Source organism: Mytilus galloprovincialis, chromosome 1 (assembly GCF_965363235.1).
Source record: "Mytilus galloprovincialis chromosome 1, xbMytGall1.hap1.1, whole genome shotgun sequence".
NCBI classification, from domain to species: domain Eukaryota; kingdom Metazoa; phylum Mollusca; class Bivalvia; order Mytilida; family Mytilidae; genus Mytilus; species Mytilus galloprovincialis.
This window is the reverse complement of record NC_134838.1, coordinates 125352963-125374477: the sequence shown is the minus strand read 5'-3', so window position 1 is coordinate 125374477 and position 21515 is coordinate 125352963. Positions and strand designations below refer to the sequence as shown.

General features: G+C 30.4%; 1 protein-coding gene across 9 annotated transcripts in view; it reads right to left on the bottom strand.

Moving 5' to 3' along the window:
• Positions 1 to 1638: 1638 nt before the first annotated feature.
• Positions 1639 to 21515, bottom strand: part of LOC143057314 (E3 ubiquitin-protein ligase Rnf220-like) — a 40082-nt gene continuing 20205 nt past the window's right edge. For 2 of the 9 annotated variants that reach the window (XM_076230669.1, XM_076230612.1), the window contains 13 exons: positions 17453 to 17495; positions 15684 to 15758; positions 12708 to 12750; positions 11899 to 12023; positions 11499 to 11622; positions 8136 to 8229; positions 6950 to 7036; positions 6022 to 6053; positions 5655 to 5718; positions 5148 to 5241; positions 4678 to 4752; positions 3081 to 3901; positions 1639 to 2957 (listed from right to left, as the gene is read on the bottom strand). In XM_076230669.1, coding sequence (XP_076086784.1) covers positions 3830 to 3901; positions 4678 to 4752; positions 5148 to 5241; positions 5655 to 5718; positions 6022 to 6053; positions 6950 to 7036; positions 8136 to 8229; positions 11499 to 11622; positions 11899 to 12023; positions 12708 to 12750; positions 15684 to 15758; positions 17453 to 17495 — 928 coding nt within the window. In that variant the 3' untranslated portion in view covers positions 1639 to 2957; positions 3081 to 3829. The remainder of the gene's footprint in view (positions 2958 to 3080; positions 3902 to 4677; positions 4753 to 5147; positions 5242 to 5654; positions 5719 to 6021; positions 6054 to 6949; positions 7037 to 8135; positions 8230 to 11498; positions 11623 to 11898; positions 12024 to 12707; positions 12751 to 15683; positions 15759 to 17452; positions 17496 to 21515) is intronic. The other 7 variants (XM_076230619.1, XM_076230627.1, XM_076230634.1 and 4 more) reach the window with 7 other exon arrangements.

The window sequence follows — 21515 nt, the reverse complement described above, 5'->3', positions numbered from 1 at the left end:
AACCTTCCTTTTGTGGTCATAAACCTTGTGTTAAATTTTCAAAGATTTCTATTCACTTTTACTTAAGTTAGAGTGCGAAAACTAAAAGTATTCGGACAACGACGACAACGACGCAGACGATGACGCCAACGTGATACCAATATACGACCAAAAAATTTTCAATTTTTGCGGTCGTATAAAAATCTAAGTACGTGTTTAGATTCAGCATATCAAAGAACCCCGAGAATTCAATTTTTGTTAAAAATCAAACTTAGTTTAATTTTGGACCTTAATGTAGACCAATTTGAAAATGGGACCAAAAATTAAGAATCTACATACACAGTTAGATTCGGCATATCAAAGAACCCAAATTATTCAATTTTTGATGAATTCAAACAAGTTTAATTTTGGACCCTTTGGGCCCCTTATTCCTAAATGGTTGAGACCAAAACTCCCAAAATCAATCCAACCTTCCTTTTATATTCACAAACCTTGTGTTTAAATTTCATAGATTTCTATTCACTTATACTTTAATAAGTTATAATGCGAAAACCAAAAAAAAAAAGCTTATTTGGGCCCCTTTTTGGACCCAAATTCCTAAACTGTTGGAACCTCTACTCCCAAAATCAATCCCAACCTTCCTTTAGTGTTCATAAACCTTGTGTTTAAATTTCATTGATTTCTTTTCACTTATACTACAGTTATTGTGCAAAAACCAAGCATAATGCTTATTTGGGCCCTTTTTGGCCCCTAATTCCTAAACTGTTGGGACCAAAACTCCCAGAATCAATCCCAACCTTCCTTTAGTGGTCATAAACCTTGTGTCAAAATTTTATAGATTTCTATTTACTTAAACTAAAGATTTCGCACTATAACTTTAGTTTAAGTAAATAGAAATCTATAAAATTTTGACACAAGGTTGGGATTGATTCTGGGAGTTTTGGTCCCAACAGTTTAGGAATTAGGGGCCAAAAAGGGCCCAAATAAGCATTATGCTTGGTTTTTGCACAATAACTGTAGTATAAGTGAAAAGAAATCAATGAAATTTAAACACAAGGTTTATGAACACTAAAGGAAGGTTGGGATTGATTTTGGGAGTAGAGGTTCCAACAGTTTAGGAATTTGGGTCCAAAAAGGGGCCCAAATAAGCTTTTTTTTTTTGGTTTTCGCATTATAACTTATTAAAGTATAAGTGAATAGAAATCTATGAAATTTAAACACAAGGTTTGTGAATATAAAAGGAAGGTTGGATTGATTTTGGGAGTTTTGGTCTCAACCATTTAGGAATAAGGGGCCCAAAGGGTCCAAAATTAAACTTAGTTTGAATTCATCAAAAATTGAATAATTGGGGTTCTTTGATATGCCGAATCTAACTGTGTATGTAGATTCTTAATTTTTGGTCCCATTTTCAAATTGGTCTACATTAAGGTCCAAAATTAAACTAAGTTTGAATCCCAAACTAACAGATTGAATGCTGCTGGCTTAGCACGGACTGGTAGGATGTTAAGACAACACCATTCATCAGCAGCAAAGCAGAAAAATTTCCATCATCAGATAGTAGTTGAAAATGCTTGTAAATGATTCTAAAACACTTCATGAGTTGGAATGTAATCATGAAATCAATACAAAACAAACTCTAAATAAGATGAAGAAACAACATTAAATATAACATGATTTTATTCCTAGATAATCTTCTCATATATTAGTATAAAACAATAGTTTAGTACACAACAATAATCAGACTAGTGTTAGAATATAATACACTGGTGTCTTGTAGCACTATATCTTTAACAATTGCATAAAAACTCTAAAATCTACATTTTGAAATCTTTTATTTTTAATATCGAGTCATGAGATGTAAAGATTTTATAAAATTCACTAATTTTTGGATAGTTGTAAGGAATATATACAACCCACTTAATAATTTCTTTTTTTTTGTCATTCCATTGTTTTTGCAATATAAAAAGCAAATTACCTTAAAATAAAATAAAATCCCACTAGGTTCTACTTATAGTTATACAAATGCAATTGTCTGAATTTTATATGAAACTCTTTTAAATTAAAGCCAGAAATATTTGAAAATAAGTTTTATTTTAAATCCTTTGTCACCAGTGTTTTTACAATGTGTAATCTATAAAATGAGCAGAAAACATCTGTCCCCACATCTTTCCTTTAACAGTATTTTTACTTTGTCCTCTTTAGAGACAGATTGAAGTAATTACTACCAAATGTTAACAGTATTTTACTTTGTCCTCTTTAGAGACGGATTGAAGTAATTACTACCAAATGTTAACAGTATTTTTACTTTGTCCTCTTTAGAGACGGATTGAAGTAATTACTACCAAATGTTAACAGTATTTTTACTTTGTCCTCTTTAGAGACAGATTGAAGTAATTACTACCAAATGTTAACAGTATTTTTACTTTGCCCTCTTTAGAGACGGATTGAAGTAATTACTACCAAATGTTAACAGTATTTTTACTTTGCCCTCTTTAGAGACAGATTGAAGTAATTACTACCAAATGTTAACAGTATTTTTACTTTGTCCTCTTTAGAGACAGATTGAAGTAATTACTACCTACTTTGCCCTCTTTAGAGACAGATTGAAGTAATTACTACCTACTTTGCCCTCTTTAGAGACAGATTGAAGTAATAACTACCAAATGTTAACAGTATTTTTACTTTGCCCTCTTTAGAGACAGATTGAAGTAATTACTACCAAATGTTAACAGTATTTTTACTTTGTCCTCTTTAGAGACAGATTGAAGTAATTACTACCTACTTTGCCCTCTTTAGAGACAGATTGAAGTAATTACTACCTACTTTGCCCTCTTTAGAGACAGATTGAAGTAATAACTACCAAATGTTAACAGTATTTTTACTTTGCCCTCTTTAGAGACAGATTGAAGTAATTACTACCAAATGTTAACAGTATTTTTACTTTGTCCTCTTTAGAGACAGATTGAAGTAATTACTACCTACTTTGCCCTCTTTAGAGACAGATTGAAGTAATTACTACCTACTTTGCCCTCTTTAGAGACAGATTGAAGTAATTACTACCTACTTTGCCCTCTTTAGAGACAGATTGAAGTAATAACTACCAAATGTTAACAGTATTTTTACTTTGCCCTCTTTAGAGACAGATTGAAGTAATTACTACCTACTTTGCCCTCTTTAGAGACAGATTGAAGTAATAACTACCAAATGTTAACAGTATTTTTACTTTGCCCTCTTTAGAGACAGATTGAAGTAATTACTACCAAATGTTAACAGTATTTTTACTTTGCCCTCTTTAGAGACAGATTGAAGTAATTACTACCAAATGAAGCTAATAACTAAGAACTTTTAATATCATTGAATGTAAGCAATTTTAAAATCTCTAGAACCTAAAACTTTCAAGTCAATATCAATATAACACAGAAAACACAAATCAGCTGTAACAACATACACAACCATACAGGAAATTACTTAACTCTGATGGTCAAATAACAAAAAGACAGAAACAATATGTATCATTCATACTTCTGCAGACATTCAAAATATCAGAATTAACCGTTAATGGTAGCGAGAAGGATGACATTATTTCAGAAGCAAAAATATAATGAATGTGATTTTTTTCATGTGTGAAATTAACCGGCAATAGATTGTGCAATTAGATTTTTTTATCCTAATACAACATATTACATCACTGTCTTTAGAAGACAAAGATGTACTACCCAGTACATTCATTCCTTTTTATTTTTTTCTTTAATTGATTGAAATACAGATGTACAACAAAGTCATTGATAATCTTGTCAATCCACATAACAAATATCCAACACATATCTTATCTGTCAGCCACAACATAAATCTATAAATATATTCTTCTCAAATCTCCAGGAGAGGTTATCATATTACACTGGGGGCATAACTTCTTAGCTCCCTGGAAATATATAAATAATTACATTCTATATATTATGATGGTATAATACTAAACCCTAACAGGAGGAATTGTACTTGATTTTCATAGGATAGTGACATAATCGTTCAATCAGTTGAATTTGAGTTCTGGAGCTGGCATATCAGTAACTGCTAGTAATTCTTTGTCAATTTATGTATCATTGTCATTTTGCTTAGTTTCTTTCGTTACCTATTGTAACATTTGATTTGGACTTCTTTTACAAGTATATTGCTGTGTGTTTCTTTATTCTACATTGGCTAGAGGTATAGGGGAGGGTTGAGATCTAACAAAACAATGTTTAACCGACACATTTTTGAGCCTGTCCAACATCAAGAGCCTCTGGCCTTTGTTATTCTTGTATTTTTTTTAATTTCAGTTCATTAATATGTTTTGGCGTTTAGTATGACTTCCATTTTCACTGAGCCAGTACATATCTTTCTTTGGGGGCCAGCTGAGGCCTACCTCTGGGTACAGGATTTTATCGCTGATTTGAAGGCCCATTGGTGGCCTTTTGGCTGTTAGCTGCTCTTTTCATGGTCAGATGTCTCTTTGACATATTCCCTATTTCCACTCTCAATATTATTTCCATTTCAATGAGTAATGACTCAACAACTTACAGCCTCCATTAACTTCTTTATTACTCCTAATTATTATTTTCCTTCCTTAAAATTGTTGCCTCTGAATTTGTTTTAAAGCTAACAGAGACAAACAAACCTGATTCTTCAAACATTAGCCAGTGACAAAACCTAACAACTTACTAATGTTTTTAACCAGCAGTCTTCACAGTGAACATGCCAACATTGTATTGATGTCACAGGTTTATTGTAGGCTTCCTGAAATATAAGCACAATAATTACAAATCACCGAATCCTATCTGATTTTAGCATTAAGCATCATTATAAGGGGATAACTATTTGATATTCTAGGGAGGGGGAGAGGATTTTTTAGGACAGATTATTAATTTTTATGTTGATACACATGCTTATTTTTCATGCATACGTTGCATAATATTCATTTTTTTTCTTATCTTTATCTTCAGTTTTTAAAAGGCCAAGTTATTCACTTTCAAAAGTCTCTCATATTTTCACCATATTTTGTTTTGTTTTAATTAAAATTTGTCAATGTTTTGCATAATTAAATTTTGCTCTTGTTATAACATATTCTGAATCAGCACAAGAACATTAAGTAAAGTCAGTTTTGTTCTGTACATTAATTTATTAACACTCACCATGCAAATTAGACATTTTGTTTTTTGGTCTGCATCTCTATCTTTTAGTTTTGTTTTTAATGCTTCTATAACATTACTGGAGTTTGATTCTAATCTGTAAATAAAATCATTAATTGTTAATTACAACACCATCAAAAATATTCCTTGGTGCCAAAATAGTAGTCAATACAATAATTTCAAATATTTACTAAACCATAATGCTATAATGAAGGATGTATGTCCCCTTGTACAAATTCTTCCGTTAATCACCTTCAGAATACTGTTGATGTGGCGACCTAAAAAAAAATGTAGAGAGCTTCTTCTTACTATATGTTATAATTCATTCATGCAGGTGTTATATGTTACCCAGACCATTGAAATGGGCTTAGTTTCTTTGAATTAAGTAGAACATGGTGTTTGCTAACTATAGGGGTCATATTTGAGCCTTATTGAACATATTCTTTCAACTTGATCAAATAATGCACTAAACTAAACCCGTCAAGTTTAAGTGATTACAAGCCAACTTACTGTGTATCATGAGAAGGAGACTTATTGGCTTCATTTACATCCATTCCTTCTTCACTGGTACTTGCTGCAAAAAATATATGTGGTCAAATTTTAGACATGTTAACTTACAAACTATATTATAATCTCAAAATTTCATGTTTTATCAAGAAATCCAATATAATATTAGAAATTTTAACTTTGCCTACCTGTCAAAATAACAATTCAATTTATGTACAAACAGAAGCCCATGTCACTTATGGTAGAACCTTTAAATGTACACCCATCAAATTAATTGAATTTAAGTTTTTAAAACATCAAGTCTTAAATGCATTATTAAACAGAAAATTATACCTTCTAATGATTAATGTATCTTTATAAAGTAACTAACCTTTGGGTTGTATTGATGAACAGGTGGATGCTCTGTAAAATTAAAAAAAGGAAGATAAAATCTAATTCACAAACATTCTGAAAATAGAAAATTTGACAACTATGTAGATCAAACTGTGGATTTGTAAATCTGAATGATTCCATCAACATCTATTGTAACTGACCATTTCACCACGATGTAGATATAAAGGTAAGCATCAACCTAATTACAGAACAGGATCAGGGAAAGGAGAAAATTTATCAGATTTTTGTTGATATTTTAGCTATGACTGTGGAAGCAAACGGTTTCAACACTTTATAATTGCTGTCTTTTGATTAGATGAATATGCAGTTTTATTGACTTCTTAAAAAGTGATATTAACAGAGGCCATAACACAGTTCTACATAGTGCCTCCAATTCTCTCTCCTCATTGGTTCTTTTTAGGAAAAGGTATATTACATTTTTGTTTACATGATGAGGTACCTACCCTAATACAGCCCCTCGTAGTGCCTCTCTTTCTCTCTCCTCATTGGGTTCTTTTTAGGAAAAGGTATATTACATTTTTGTTTACATGATGAGGTACCTACCCTAATACAGCCCCTCGTAGTGCCTCTCTTTCTCTCTCCTCATTGGGTTCCTCTGAGGAACAATTATGTATTTTCATGATGAGGTACCTACCCTAATACAGCCCCTCGTAGTGCCTCTCTTTCTCTCTCCTCATTGGGTTCCTCTGAGGAACAATTATGTATTTTCATGATGAGGTACCTACCCTAATACAGCCCCTCGTAGTGCCTCTCTTTCTCTCTTCTCATTGGGTTCCTCCGAGGAATAATTATATATTTACATGATGAAGTACCTACCCTAATACAACCCCACATAGTGCCTCTTTCTCTCTCCTCATTGGGTTCCTCTGAGGAACAATTATATATTAACATGATGAGGTACCTACCCTAATACAGCCCCACGTAGTGCCTCCCTTTCTCTCTCCTCATTGGGTTCCTCTGAGGAACAAGGAATAATATCAGCTTCATTATATCTTGTTACAGTTAAGAAAACTTTGATTATTTTGAAGAAAAAAATATTCCTCCACAAATTCAATTACTTCTTTATTACCATCAATATAGATGGCTTCTTTACTCACTTTGCAAAATATACAAAGTAATTTCTGTTGAGGATTGTGGTATGGAGCTGGCATTTCAGTAACTGCTAGTAGTCATTTCTTAATTTATGTATTATTGTCATTTTGTTAAGTTTCTTTTGATACCTATTCTGACATCAGACTCAGACTTCTTTTGAACTGAGTTTTACTGTGCATATTGTTGTGTGTTGAGATCTCTAAAATTATGTTTAACCCTGCCACATTTTTGCACCTGTCCCAAGTCCGGAGCCTCTGGCCTTTGTTAGTTTTGTATGATTTTTAATTGTAGTTTCTTGCGTATATTTTGGAGTTAAGTATGACGTCCATTATCACTGAACTAGTATACATTTTTGTTTAGGAGGCAGCTGAAGCACGACTCTGGATGTGGGAGTTAATTGCTGCATTGTAGACCCGTTCATGGCCTTTGGCTGTTGTCTACCTTTTGGTCGGATTGTTGTCTCTTTGACACATTCCCCATTTCCATTCTTAATTTTATTTATTTTTGTCTTATATTTTGTGTGCTGCTAATATAGAAATAAGGTATAATTGCACATGAACTATCCACCAAAGTTCAAATGAAGTGGATGTAAGTATTGGCCAACTTACAGCCTTCAACAATGAGAAAACCAAACTGTATAGTCAGCCGTAAAATAGTACATTTTTTAAATTGAGAGAGGGTGTCATTTTCCCTCTACTTGAATAATGTGAGGAAATAATTTCATCTTTCTATTCATCAGTTTTACAGACTGAATCACCGGTTATCTTCACTTATTGTTTAGGAATCCTAGGAGTTTGTTTCGTTTTAAAGAACTGATCCATGGATGGGAAATAAGAATTTAGAAAATTTAATTTCAAACTGAAAATAATGAATTTGTGCAATTTGTGTGTAGACATTATATATTTTGGCAGCATTTTTTTTGTTTATAATTTGTGGATATGTTGGGTAGAAACAGTATAGTATATACACAATACAAGTATTACAATCTGTTAAGGATACTGTGGTCGTCCATACATTTCTGAATCATCTCCATCAACATTTAAATCCACTTCTTCATCAGATGTTCTCTTACACATGGTCTGAAATCCTGATCCTATAAAACAAAACATAACAAACTGATCAACAGAACAAAGTAATGATGGCAGCTATGTTCTCTTACACATGGTCTGAAATCCTGATCCTATAAAACAAAACAAAATAAACTGATCAACAGAACAAAGTAATGATGGCAGCTATGTTCTCTTACACATGGTCTGAAATCCTGATCCTATAAAACAAAACAAAATAAACTGATCAACAGAACAAAGTAATGATGGCAGCTATGTTCTCTTACACATGGTCTGAAATCCTGATCCTATAAAACAAGACAAAATAAACTGATCAACAGAACAAAGTAATGATGGCAGCTATGTTCTCTTACACATGGTCTGAAATCCTGATCCTATAAAACAAAACAAAATAAACTGATCAACAGAACAAAGTAATGATGGCAGCTATGTTCTCTTACACATGGTCTGAAATCCTGATCCTATAAAACAAGACAAAATAAACTGATCAACAGAACAAAGTAATGATGGCAGCTATGTTTGATGATGATTTGGGTTGGTAAACAATAATTCTTAAAGAAAAGAGACTTCTTATATATCATTTGCATTGTATGACATCAACTTAATATTGAAAACCTTAGTCACTTTACTTCTGTCCTTTGTTGTTTTTTGAGTAACAGTGGTTCACTTTTGGTTTCAGTTTGAAACTACGCACTTTGAAGATAAATTTAGCTATATTTGGTTCCAATATGGAAAATGGTTTCAGAAAAGATTTTTTTATTATCATTTATAGCCAGACAGATGATGCACCCCTAAAGCTGGTTATTGTGTACACCTGATTGCTATTTGAAAATCTGTGCTGCTTGAACTTTAGACATACAACAATCATTTTCAATTGTGGCGTTAGACATTTTGTATTATGACGTCAAAATTTTACAAAGAACCTTTGTGATGTACAGTAATGGCAAACACATAGCAATAAGGTGTAATGTACCTATATTCACTAATTCACTATCAATTCAATCGAGACTATAACATTTTATAGCTGCAGGAATATATATTTTGTCAAATGCTTGAAATATTTGACTGCCTTCCCTTATGGAAGCCAATCAAATTTGTTATTTTGTTAATTATTACGCCTAGGCAGTTATTAGTTTTCTCTGCAATATTAAATACAGATTTTGCATCAACTACGAAATATTAATATTTTGCTAACATGAACCTACATTGGAAAACCTTGTAATACATCAGGGTTTGATTCACTGTTTCACCATTAATCATACAACAACATATCTGACCAACATCATTAAATACTGACACTCACACAATTATTTTGATAAAGAAAAGTGAACTTATAATTGACACATGGTTTCTAATAATCATATACAGTTATTTCATAATCCCTGTTTTCATCTAACCAACGGAAGTTGAAGATTAAATGATCATTTGTTATCTAGATATGATGTGTATTGGGCTGACATTGTTTGATGAATGAAGTTTTTGTAATTACTGCAAATACACTTAGATTACTAATATGTCAGAGTAAAACTACGGCAAACTGGTCCAGCTAATTACCTACATAATATTAACTTCAGAATCAGACAATCAAGGCCAACATTAAAAATATCTTTGTTTCCCCTCACCCGACTGAGGTTGTTAGGGTATGGGTAGGTAGGTAGGCAAATTATTTTATTTTATTCCTTGATATGGTTTTCTATATTGAATTTGTATAAAATTCAACAGGTAAGGCTCAAGTCAAGAAAAGTGGGGTATTCCCTGTATTCTAATTCAGTGTACACCCCAGTTTTCTGGTGTTAAAACAAAACATTATACAGGGACCTCCTTTTTTCCTATTCATTTAATGTAATGAAATCTACAAAAGCGCATATTCTACTTGTGATAACAATGCTCAATCATGTTAATGATAGCAAGTGTTTTTTTAGTTAAAAAATCAAGTTTATTTCAAGTCAAATTTGATGCATAACTCACAACAAAACAATTCCTTTGTTCACCAATTCATACATTGATCATCAATTATGAGATGACAAAAAGATACATGTATGTTAATCACTTGGGAATTAAAATTCAATGAATAAAAATTTTCAATAGAAGTGAACATATTAATTTAGTTATGTTCAGTTACACCTGGATCATGCAGCTTGGTCAATTGATTCCTAAACAAAGATTTGTATGTTTTTTTCGAGTTCTAGAAGAAACACGGCTTCACTTTATATTCATGTTTTGTATTTCCTAAAATACTTTTAATAAGTATTTACGAATTCTACGGATGCAGTTATAACGTTAAAACGTGCCCTTTTGTAACATGTGTAATGTTCATGCCATAAATTGAAAAAGGAAATCCCATTTAAACTAGTTTTTTTTTTACACCAGAAAACAGGGACGTTCCCTGAAAGCAGGGAATACATGTATCCCACATTTCCTGACTTGTGCCCAACCTGTTCAAAGACAAAGTAAGTAGATAGATTTTAAAGCACGATTCAGGAACAGAGGTTAGATACAAAACAAATTAAGATGCACTCAGCGGGTTGAAAGATGCTTCAGGTTTTTTTTTATTTTCAAAAAAGATCACCCTTGCACACAAATCGTGTGGCTTTGTTTCCTTGATTCCGAATCATGTAGACGCTTCCTTGCAAAAATGCCTTGATTTGAAACGCTCGTTGACTACAGCATCATAAAGGTATCACAAAAAACCAACGATCGTTGACTACAGCATCGGAAAGATAACACCAATAACCAACATAACAAAAAAAAATAGTGGACAAGAATGGCCAATAAAATTTTTCGGGTCGCGGTGATTTTACCGGGTCGGTTGTGTGAGGGGAAACAAACAATATTTTATTTTTGGCCCAAGGTCTCATGTTTAACAACATATATTGGTATTCAATAAAAAATCAACTGGAGAAAGCTGCATGAAATTTTATGAAAATAAGGAGTTAATGAACCACAAATAAAATAAATCATCCATGAAATCAAAATTACTTTTAAAATACATTTTTGATCTGATTTTTTTCTCTTAATATTTTTAAATAATTTTTGCCCTGCATATTGATGAATGTTAGTCATGTTAGTATTACTAGAAGGTTTTAAAATGGATATTCTTTAGTTGACAGTGTACAAATTTGAATCAAAACAATCAATAAAGTCTCTTTTGTTATGCAAAATCCAAAAGTGCCTGAAACAAACACATATTTTGTACGCAGACTACTGATATGTTTGATGTGCCTCAAATCTTCCTTCTGGCATGTTGGCATTTAAATTCTTTTAAAGATTTCTTGTCTATCCTGTCAAGACTTACTTGCAAATCCTCCTTCCAACATGGTGGTAGCTCTGATTCGAGTCTGCCCCGCCCATGTGTACTCTTCATACTGTTCGTCGTCACCTTCAACATCAATGTTCTCATCCTCCAACTCTCCTCTCTGCTGGAAAAATAACAAAAGTCGGACTCCAAATATCGTTATAATCATTTATTTTGATATTACATAATACCAGATGTTTAATGAATTTTAATACAAGGTAATGTTTTCAATAATATTTTATCTGACGTGTTCTGAATTTTTAACCTAAAACGATCCAGTGTTCAAAATATGATTTAAAACTTTACTACATATTTTTAACTTCTAATAATAAACAAAATATAAGCTAAATTCCAATACTTAAACAAATTATCTACACTACCTATCAAAATATTTTGCTACCTTTTTCAGACATAATTCTACATGGCCATTTAATTCCTCTGAAGTTCCAGACAATTTCTCGTTACATATAGGACAGCAGCTTTCTTCAGTTGGTCTTCTCTTTTTGTTTTTAGTACGACCTACACCAATATAAAAATATAATAATAAATTAATCATGTAAAGTCAATTGAAATTGAAAATGGAATGGCTATTGTAAATAGTCTTGTAAGAAATAATATTGAATTAAATAATGATAAATTCAAAATACATTTACTTTTTTCATCGTCAGAAAAATTGAAAACAGGAAGAAAGAAAAAAGTGGAAAAAATAATCTGTCCTTTGGTAAAATCTTTTATCTAACTTAATTATAAGTTTCCATATCTAAATTCAAGTGGACTTATTTTTCAACGCTAATGACTTAATAATTACAAGTGTGATAAACGAGTATATCGCATGATCCATGTTCTCTACGGCTTGTCAACACTTATCATGATATCAGAAGAGCCAATACAAACTTAACTGAGTCACCAGTTCTATCTTACACCATTCCACTAAAAGAATGATCTTATTTTAATTGTTTTATTTTTCAATTTAACTCCGCTATCTCTGCTCAGATCTGTAAAAACTTGTCAAACACTACTTTAAATGAAATAAATTATTGGTCGTCTTTTGAACCTGAAATCATTCTGTTGTTAATTGATTAAGATTTGGTAACTACTTGTGGCATCTCCTTAGTTTATCAATTTGTCTGATCAGCATACCAAGTTTCCGAACAATAGTATCAGGGAACTACCCACGAAGGAAGCGAAACGTAATAACTGACAACTTACTGGTTAGACGAGCTTGACGGTTACATTTGATCCTAAGGTACGTCTGTAAATAGATTAATAACAATAGGGTTAGATTTATATTACACAGCCTTTAACACCTCGGACAATACAAATTCTGAACGAGCAATTAGGTCCAAAAGACCCAATGACATGTACAATGTTTATGACAATTAGGGATCACGTTAAGGTGCTCATATCAGTTACACTAAAATGCAGTAATTATTTTTTTTTAATAATTTGACTTGTGATAAGTGAAACCATATTCCTTTAGGGACATATATACAAATACAATTAACAGGTTAGCTTACAATCCATAAATATAGCATAAATTGTTAACACAAAACAATCCTAAGCCAATATAACTTATTTTTTTCCATTAAAATATAGGAATGTAGAAATACATTCTATATTTCCTTGATATAAATTCAAACTACTTATGTTAATTTGTCCTAATCTTTCTTGTTAACAACACTTTTGTAATTTAGATGAATAAATATGTAAAATGATTAACAACCATGCTATACTTTTTTATTTTAGAGCCTGGTTAAAGACTCCTTTATGAAAGGATACATGTTCCATATATATCATTGTACTTCAATACTATTTCAAACTAATGAAAACTAAAAATATCCCCCCCCCCTTAAAGACAGAAAAAGAAATAATACATTATCAGTTAGTTTAATCACATTTTAAATACAATGTGTTTCTTCCCATGAAATATAAATTTGGAAGCATGAGGACAAACAAATAACTTTTGTCTGTCAGTTATAATTTGTATCTTTATAATGGCCTATGCTTAATTGAATTGTAGCTGTATTTTAGGGTTAATTAAAATGTGCAGTGTTAATGTTGAGGTCAGTGTTTCAGACCTTTTGTCTGTCCTGTGGTCAGTTAGAGTGGGTTTTGTCTGACAAGGTTTTGACAGTATTAGAAAAACATTTATTTAAAACCAAGGAAATCTGATTTGACATGGTTAAAATAATCTTTTCTTTTTGACTGAGCATAAGACAATTGATTTAAAACAAATCTTTTCCTTGTCAGAGTATTGGACAGACACTGATATAAATCTTCCATTAAACAGAACTTATTGTTATTTATTGATATCAAAGAAGAGGTGACATAGCAAAAATAATTTCTGTCAAAAAGGAACAATCACCTCATACATGTATTAACTTTAAAATTAACTGTTTCATAACTATTTCTTAAAAAAAAAAGTTTACAATAACTCACTCCAATTTTTATTCATTAAAATTTTAACTTCTTTCTTGTTCCTGGGAACTAAATATCAACTGTCTTCACAAAATTCTCAATAAACTTCCAACCTCAGTTCAAAGGATAAAACCAATTAGATTTTCTCTTTCTAAATATATCATAGGTCTCAAAGTTAATAAATTTTATAAAGAAATGTTATATTTTTTGTGTTAACTGCAGGAATTTGACTGAATTGTCACACCTCAATAAAATCAAAATCGTGACCTCAAATTAGTGGCAGGTAATTAGAGGAAATACTATTTATCTAATATTAATATAAAATATTTAAATTCTGAATGAAAATAAAAATTTCTAATCCAGTACTATTAGTCATTGTTATCGGTAGAATGTAAAATGAACAAACTTAATATTTACTTATTGACAGAATATTGAAGTGATTAAAGACTTAGTTCATATCAAAAGAATACTACTTTATGTAATTTACTCATATCAAATGATAAAATTTGCATAGAATAAAATTGAAACATTTAAATTACTTTCTCATTATATTTTAATCACAAAGATTGAACATTATTTAACACCCATTTATCTAGTGTGAAGGAAGTCCTTTCATCCCCCTATCTAATCCCTGCCAAAGATAAACCACACCGATTTCTTCTGCGGTTTCTTTACAAGAGTATTTATATTAGTATCTGCTCAAGTTTTTATTGAACTTCATTTATACAATTTGTCTGACTACTCCAGCTATTGACAGATTAACACAACAATGACAACCATTTATTTTAACATTGCCCTACTCTCCTTTTCATACGAACATGCTACTGCGTAAAATGAGCAGTGAAATTGTCAATAAGGGGCAGGTCGGCAAAACAATCGTCAACAAATGTTCTAAGAACTAACTTTAGATTACGGATCAATTATAGTCTACAGACACAGAAATATATCGACAAAGAATCGCAACTAATTAATGCTAACACAGACAAAATTATAATCCTGGTGAAACTTGAACAAAATTCGTAATCAATTATTTGCAAGTTTGTTTGACAAACTCCAAGTGCGACATAAAGACTGATTGATCAACTATTAATTACTTTTAAAGACTTCAATGAAATATCGTAAAACAGTTGTAACAAAAGATGAGAGAAAGGCTCCCTGTAAATGAATTATTCACAGCTACTCAGTACGGAAGACGACTTGCATCACAATACTAACTTTGATCTGTGTAAATCCTCTCTGTCAAATGAACATTTAAATCATAGGGGCAACCCCCATATGTTGATCAATCAATGCACCGCCGCATTTTCACATCATGTAAAACTTGCAGTCGTATATTTCAATATCGAAATAAACTTTTTATGAATTTCTGTAATGTTTGTGTATTTTTAAAAGTTAGTTGCCATTAAAGAAGAAAATATTCCAGTCCGTAATTTAATAATAGTTTTCAAACTATCGGTTATATAAACTAACCACTCTCCCAACTAATTAAAACACACCTTTCATCTTTATGAATCAACTAAATATTTCCATTTTTGTGGTTAAATATCTACAAGTTAAATTCTTTCTTGTTTCTTTTAAAATAAAATATTTTCCAACTTTCAAAAATTATTTGTTTTTAAATAAAATAAATGTGTATCAATAGCCCTTCTATTTGGCAGATGACAAAAAAGTGTGGCCAAAACATTTGAATGAGTAAAATTTGTATTGAAAAGAGACTATGAATAATGTCAGTATTATATAAATGCCGCCAGTAAGTTGTAACTTTACCTCAAATCTTGATTGTGAAACCACCTCTGTGGCAGGAGACTCCTTCCCTCTCCTGACTGGTGGTGATGACAAATTCTACAATGAAAAAATATCACTTTATATATATATTTTCAGAAGTTTTGATAAATTTTTTAAGACTAAGGAAAAAAAATATGATTATTAATCTTTTTTTCAGGTAAAATGAATTTGTACTTACAATGAAATTTTTATTGCTGTTATTTATTTTGACGGTTTGTCCTAGGAATAAGACAATCTGAAAATTTAAACACAGTAATGGCACACTTTGATATCCCACAATGACCAATACAAATATTATTGAGAGCTACAGGTTTTTTTTTTCATAAGTTCATTTATAGAGAGCATGGTTACATATGTTACATTTAGATCATTTGACCTTTAGTATATTAATTCTCTTGTTTGAAGTCTCAGACAAGACATTTTCAATAAATTAAAACTAATTTTGGCAAGGTTTAACCATTAAAAAGATATCCTTTCAATAAAATATGTGTCTCTTAAAAATGTCAACAATATAAAGCAGTTATTGGATAATTCTTACAATTACAATATTTTCACAGAAAGACAATCTGGGCAATCAGAAAAGAAAATAAGTAAATTAAAATTTATTGTGGTTTTATTTCTTTATTTGTTTGGTCAGAATAGTAGAAAGTCCTGATAGCAAATAAATCATTTATTTATTTAAATATGGTATTCATTGAATACTATTACGAGTATTGTATGTTACAATAAGAACACTGGTAATACAGTTACATCATGGTGTAAAGGAGATCTGATGTGAGAAAAGAACTTCAGGCTAACTGACATCATTAAATTACAAATAAATAGTTTTCTACATTTTTTGTATCTAATTTCTGAATAAAATCAAACAAAATTTGTCAAATTATAAAGTTTAATTGAAATATGATCTTCTTTCCTGTGGTACCTGTCCTTTGTTCAAGAATAATGTTCAGAAAAAAATCTGGTTAAAATCAGTGTATCAAATTAAATTGCTACCTTGTTCCTGACCTAGTACTTTTGAAATAATCAGTTATAAATATTCTAAGAGAAAAATATTTCTATTTTGCATGAAATTCAATCGACATTTCAGTACTTCTTTGAAAAGGGAGATAATAAATTTGTAATTACATACATTTTATACATAAAAGGTGTGATTTTAATTCTAATTATCTGACTATATTTCAAGTCTACTAATAAATTAGCATTATTTTCCTACTAAGAAGTTATAATAAAAGATCTTGAAATTGTTTAACACACTGCTAAGATAATGACAATCTCTATAATTCTCTCCATATCAAGGATATCATAATGATAGAAGGTTGGCCATGTAAAGAACTAATAGAAAACTGAATTCTATTAGTCTCACAAACTTCAAATCAAATGATCAAATTAAGGAAAATAAATGTCATTGAAAGATATCCAATACTCTCATCTGAATCTAATTTGTCAATTAAATACTTGTAAAAAACATATAAAACTGGAGTAAATATACTAAAGGCCACACGCCACAAACGCATGTATTCTTGCTGTAAAAATATTTGAAAGATTTGAAAAGAATTGTCACTGAAGACTTTATGTGATATTTTTTGGAATTGGAATTTTATGCTAGACTATTTTTCATCTATTTTACCAACTGATATAGCACATTTCTGATAACAATATAAATATAAACAGATACATTATTATTTTTGAACAAAATTAAATAAAAGAATAATAATTTGACCATATTTTCAAAATATAAGAATGATACATACCTTTCTTCCTTGTGGTGTAGTGTCTCTTGATTTTCTGCCACATCTGAAAATTGAAAATGATAACAATATTTAGTAAAAAAAATGACAGCCAACTCAAAATGAAAGACATAAAAAAAAAACCACAATATTCAAGTGCTGTCACTGAAAGTAATTCATGTGACTGCCTATTTATGGATAAGCTTAAATCTGTCTAAAAAGTTTCCCACAAATTATTTCTCAGTGACCATTATTTACTTTGTACAGCAATTTGAAGTTTACAAGTCCTTTTCTCAGCCTTCTAAAAAATATATCAAACACTGAAAGAGTGGCAAATCAAAGATATTGAAAAAGTTGGCCATAGTTTTATATTTAAGATATGAAAAGTAGTTCCTTAATAAACTAAAACCACAGAAATATGTCTTATCACAAACTTTAACAAGTGTTAACAACCTAACACCAACAATAGCACATATAAGCCTTACTTCCACAGCAGGCGAGACGAAACCTATAAATGATAATATACCTTTGCCTTTTATTTATCTTTATAACTTATGATGAAAACTTTGTACAATTCTACTCAGATAGCCTTTCTAGAAAAAAATTTAACATGTGAATGCAAACTAAAAACACAGACTTTGTTCTGTAATGTGTTCCTTTACATGACAAAAAAATTCCTCCCGACTGAAACCAAAAAGAGTTGTGTCCTCTTTTCACTTAGGAAAGAAAAAGTGCAGGCAAAAAATCCTAAAGATTTCAAGAAAAGCTTTTCAGTTGTGGAGTAATTTATGATCTGTGTTCAAAAATTTTGTAGTGACGATAATTCGTCAGGGAGAAATATTTTGAAGCAGTAATTTGTCAGGAAGAACTATTTTGAACGAGTATTTTAGAGTAGTAATTCCTCATGAAGAACTTCATTAACCATACTGTCCAGTTAATTGAATCTAAACAGCCAAAGGTTTTACATTTCTCCATTAATCAACCAACAATTTAATTAGTATCAAACAATAACTAAATTATTTGTACTCATTAGTGTGTAATTGGTTTGGTCACTTATAAATAGCTGACATTTTCTGTCATTTCACGGACAACCTAATACATACAATTTACTAATTAAATTCAACAAGATGAGTTTTTCAGCAAGTCTTGACTGGCCAATCTGACGAATGGATTCACTTGTTAGGCTATTGTTTACTATTGTAATTAAGTTATTTATACATCTGTTCACAGTGTTGTGACAGGACGTCTGGGAACCCAAATAAAATAATGATAATTTTCTCTGTATTTTTCTAGGTAAGGAGAAGAAAAATTGTCTATCAAGATTTAATCAAATTAACAGTATTTTTTTCTCCATTTATATAATTATTTTTAACAGTTATACCGTATAGTTATATAAGTATTTTCAAATAAAATTAACTGAAGCTTTGCAAATAAGAATTGATTTCAAAATAATTATATTGAAAATTTAATTAACAAAATCTGTTGTTTGACTAATCTTTTTAGAAATTCAACAAAATCACAGAATAAAAGAACTTTCCAAGGAATTTTTCATTTTAACACGATTTTTTATGAACATCAAAACACTATTTAGTTCAGTTTGATATGCAACATTCTGGTCTTTTGTTATGTTTATATCAAAACCTAATAATAACAAAGAAAACGAAGTTATAAAAAGGTAGTGCCTATATAGTTAATGCAGCATGCAGTTACACTGTTGTTTATATTTTATGTTACATGTTGATTAGTAAATAATGAAAATTGAAGTACCATAATTGCTTAAAGAAAATGTAACAGATTTAAGTTATTTCCACTTGGATGTTCTTTATTCCTGTGTCTAATTCTAAATAAATAATGTGTAATGGCAACACAAATCTTTGAACTCAACTATGAACAATCCATTTAACTTTTTTACCGTTATAATCAATAAAAAATAATAATACTGAAGTATAAACCAACCAATGAACGAAAATGATCAAAGTCGCAGCGTATTTAATGATTGTTTTACTTGGTACTATATTGAATATTTGGAAGTGCAAATTATTTCTAATATAACAATAATTGCTGCCACTCGCACCTTTATACAAACTTTCTATATGGTCAAATCTACAATTGTCCTTAAAACTAGCTTTCAATTAGATAATAAAACATTTGTATAACTCAGTCATCTGCCTCAATAAAATGCTTAAGTATTTTTCGAATTGAGAATCGGAAGTACATTTGTTAGAATTATTTGTATTGTTTGCTTAATAAGTTGTAATATCAACAAATAAATATCCAATCATTTGCTTCATTACTAAAACTGAATCATTAAATGAGAATTTTTTGTTTCCGTTTTCGTATTTAATATTTGGAATCAGTTACAGGCAACTTTTCCCACAAAAAATGCACTAAGAATTTAATTCAAACATTAATAAAATGCAAAATGATTTTTTTACTTAAGGAATGACTGTAATATTTTTTCTGTCTATGAAGAAATAACATTAAAAATTTGGTGCACACTGAATAACGCGCGTAGCGGGTTATTTAACAGTGTGCACCACATTTTTAATGTTATTTCGAATAGACAGAAAAAATATTACAGTCATTTCTTATAATTTAATTCTAAATTCCATTTTAAACCGTAGAAAACCATGAAAAAACGTTGATCACGTCACGGTCACATGACTAAATTATGTCTATGGGCTCATAACAAAATAACGTCAGCCAATCAGAAGACGTGTTACATCCAAAATTAAATTATATTGAAATAAAATATTGTTTGAAAAGTGCACACTACTAATAGTTGTGGAATTTTGGGATTTTCTTTGGTGATCTAAGAAAAGGTGTACTGCACTAATTTGTTCATTTTTGTTTTATGCATACAAAATCATGCATAAAAATGTACATGTAGCTACTACCTGATAACATTATATTTATGAGAATTTCAGTGTTTAAATCTAATTTTTCAACAAGTACATAAAATTTAGAAAGACCATTATAACCTTATATAGAAAATATGAAGAATTTCATCAGATCAAATTTGTTAGGAATGCAAAACCAGTTAATCATCATTTAACTATATACACCTGCAGGCCTGCACCTTAACGAATTACAAACACAAAAACGCAACTCATTGCAACTATATTTTTCATTTTGACTGACAACGAAGTTGCAATATCTAGTAACTTAATGTCTCTCTGTATTGTTATAATCCTCTTCTATTAACTCTCATATCGTACAATATAAAATACTTGATTTGGTCACTACAAAAGATTTTATGGAAAATCTAAAATCATTTACAGAAATGACTGCTACACATGTGATAAGGTGGAATAAATTAATAATATTTTATATCACAATACAAATTACGGCCATTAAAGTATAAGTGATATTTTTCATGGAGATTTTTCCAGGAGCCCATTACTGAACAATGCCAGGTGGCACATATAACAATGCTAATTTGCTTCACATACTAGTCAGGTATGAAATTATAAATTAATTTGCCTTATACAGTCACTTTGAGCTCTCTTTATACTTCTATAAGTTATGATTTCCTTCATTTCAAATAATTCTTATCATTTAGTCATTTTACGATATTACATTTTCATTATGGTATACATTACAAACATGTTACATAGTGTCAAAATACATTTTAGTTTTTATCAAAATTTAAAAGTTTTCCACAACCAATCATATATGCTACCAATCACATGTCCTATACATTGTTTTCACCTCCAGAAATGAAACCAGGCAAGCAGGTCAGGGGTCATCTGTATCTAACAGACCAGTTATTCATAATTTTTGCTATAGCAAATATTTAATTATACAAGAATACACAAAATGATAAAAGTACTGTTTCAGCCAAGTTCCAAAAATTCTGTCTCTGTTACTAAAGCACAGAAACAAGACAGTTAGTGACCTTCAGGACAGGTATACTGTGGATTCATTTATTTTCGTGGGTATCAATTTTCGTGGATAGAGGATAAAAGGCATTTCGTGGGATACGTAAATTCGTGGTTCGCTGTTTCAAAAATTAAAAAAAAATGTTTCAGATACGTAAATTCGTGGATCTCTGTATGAAGAATAGTTAAACAAAAGATAGTAATTC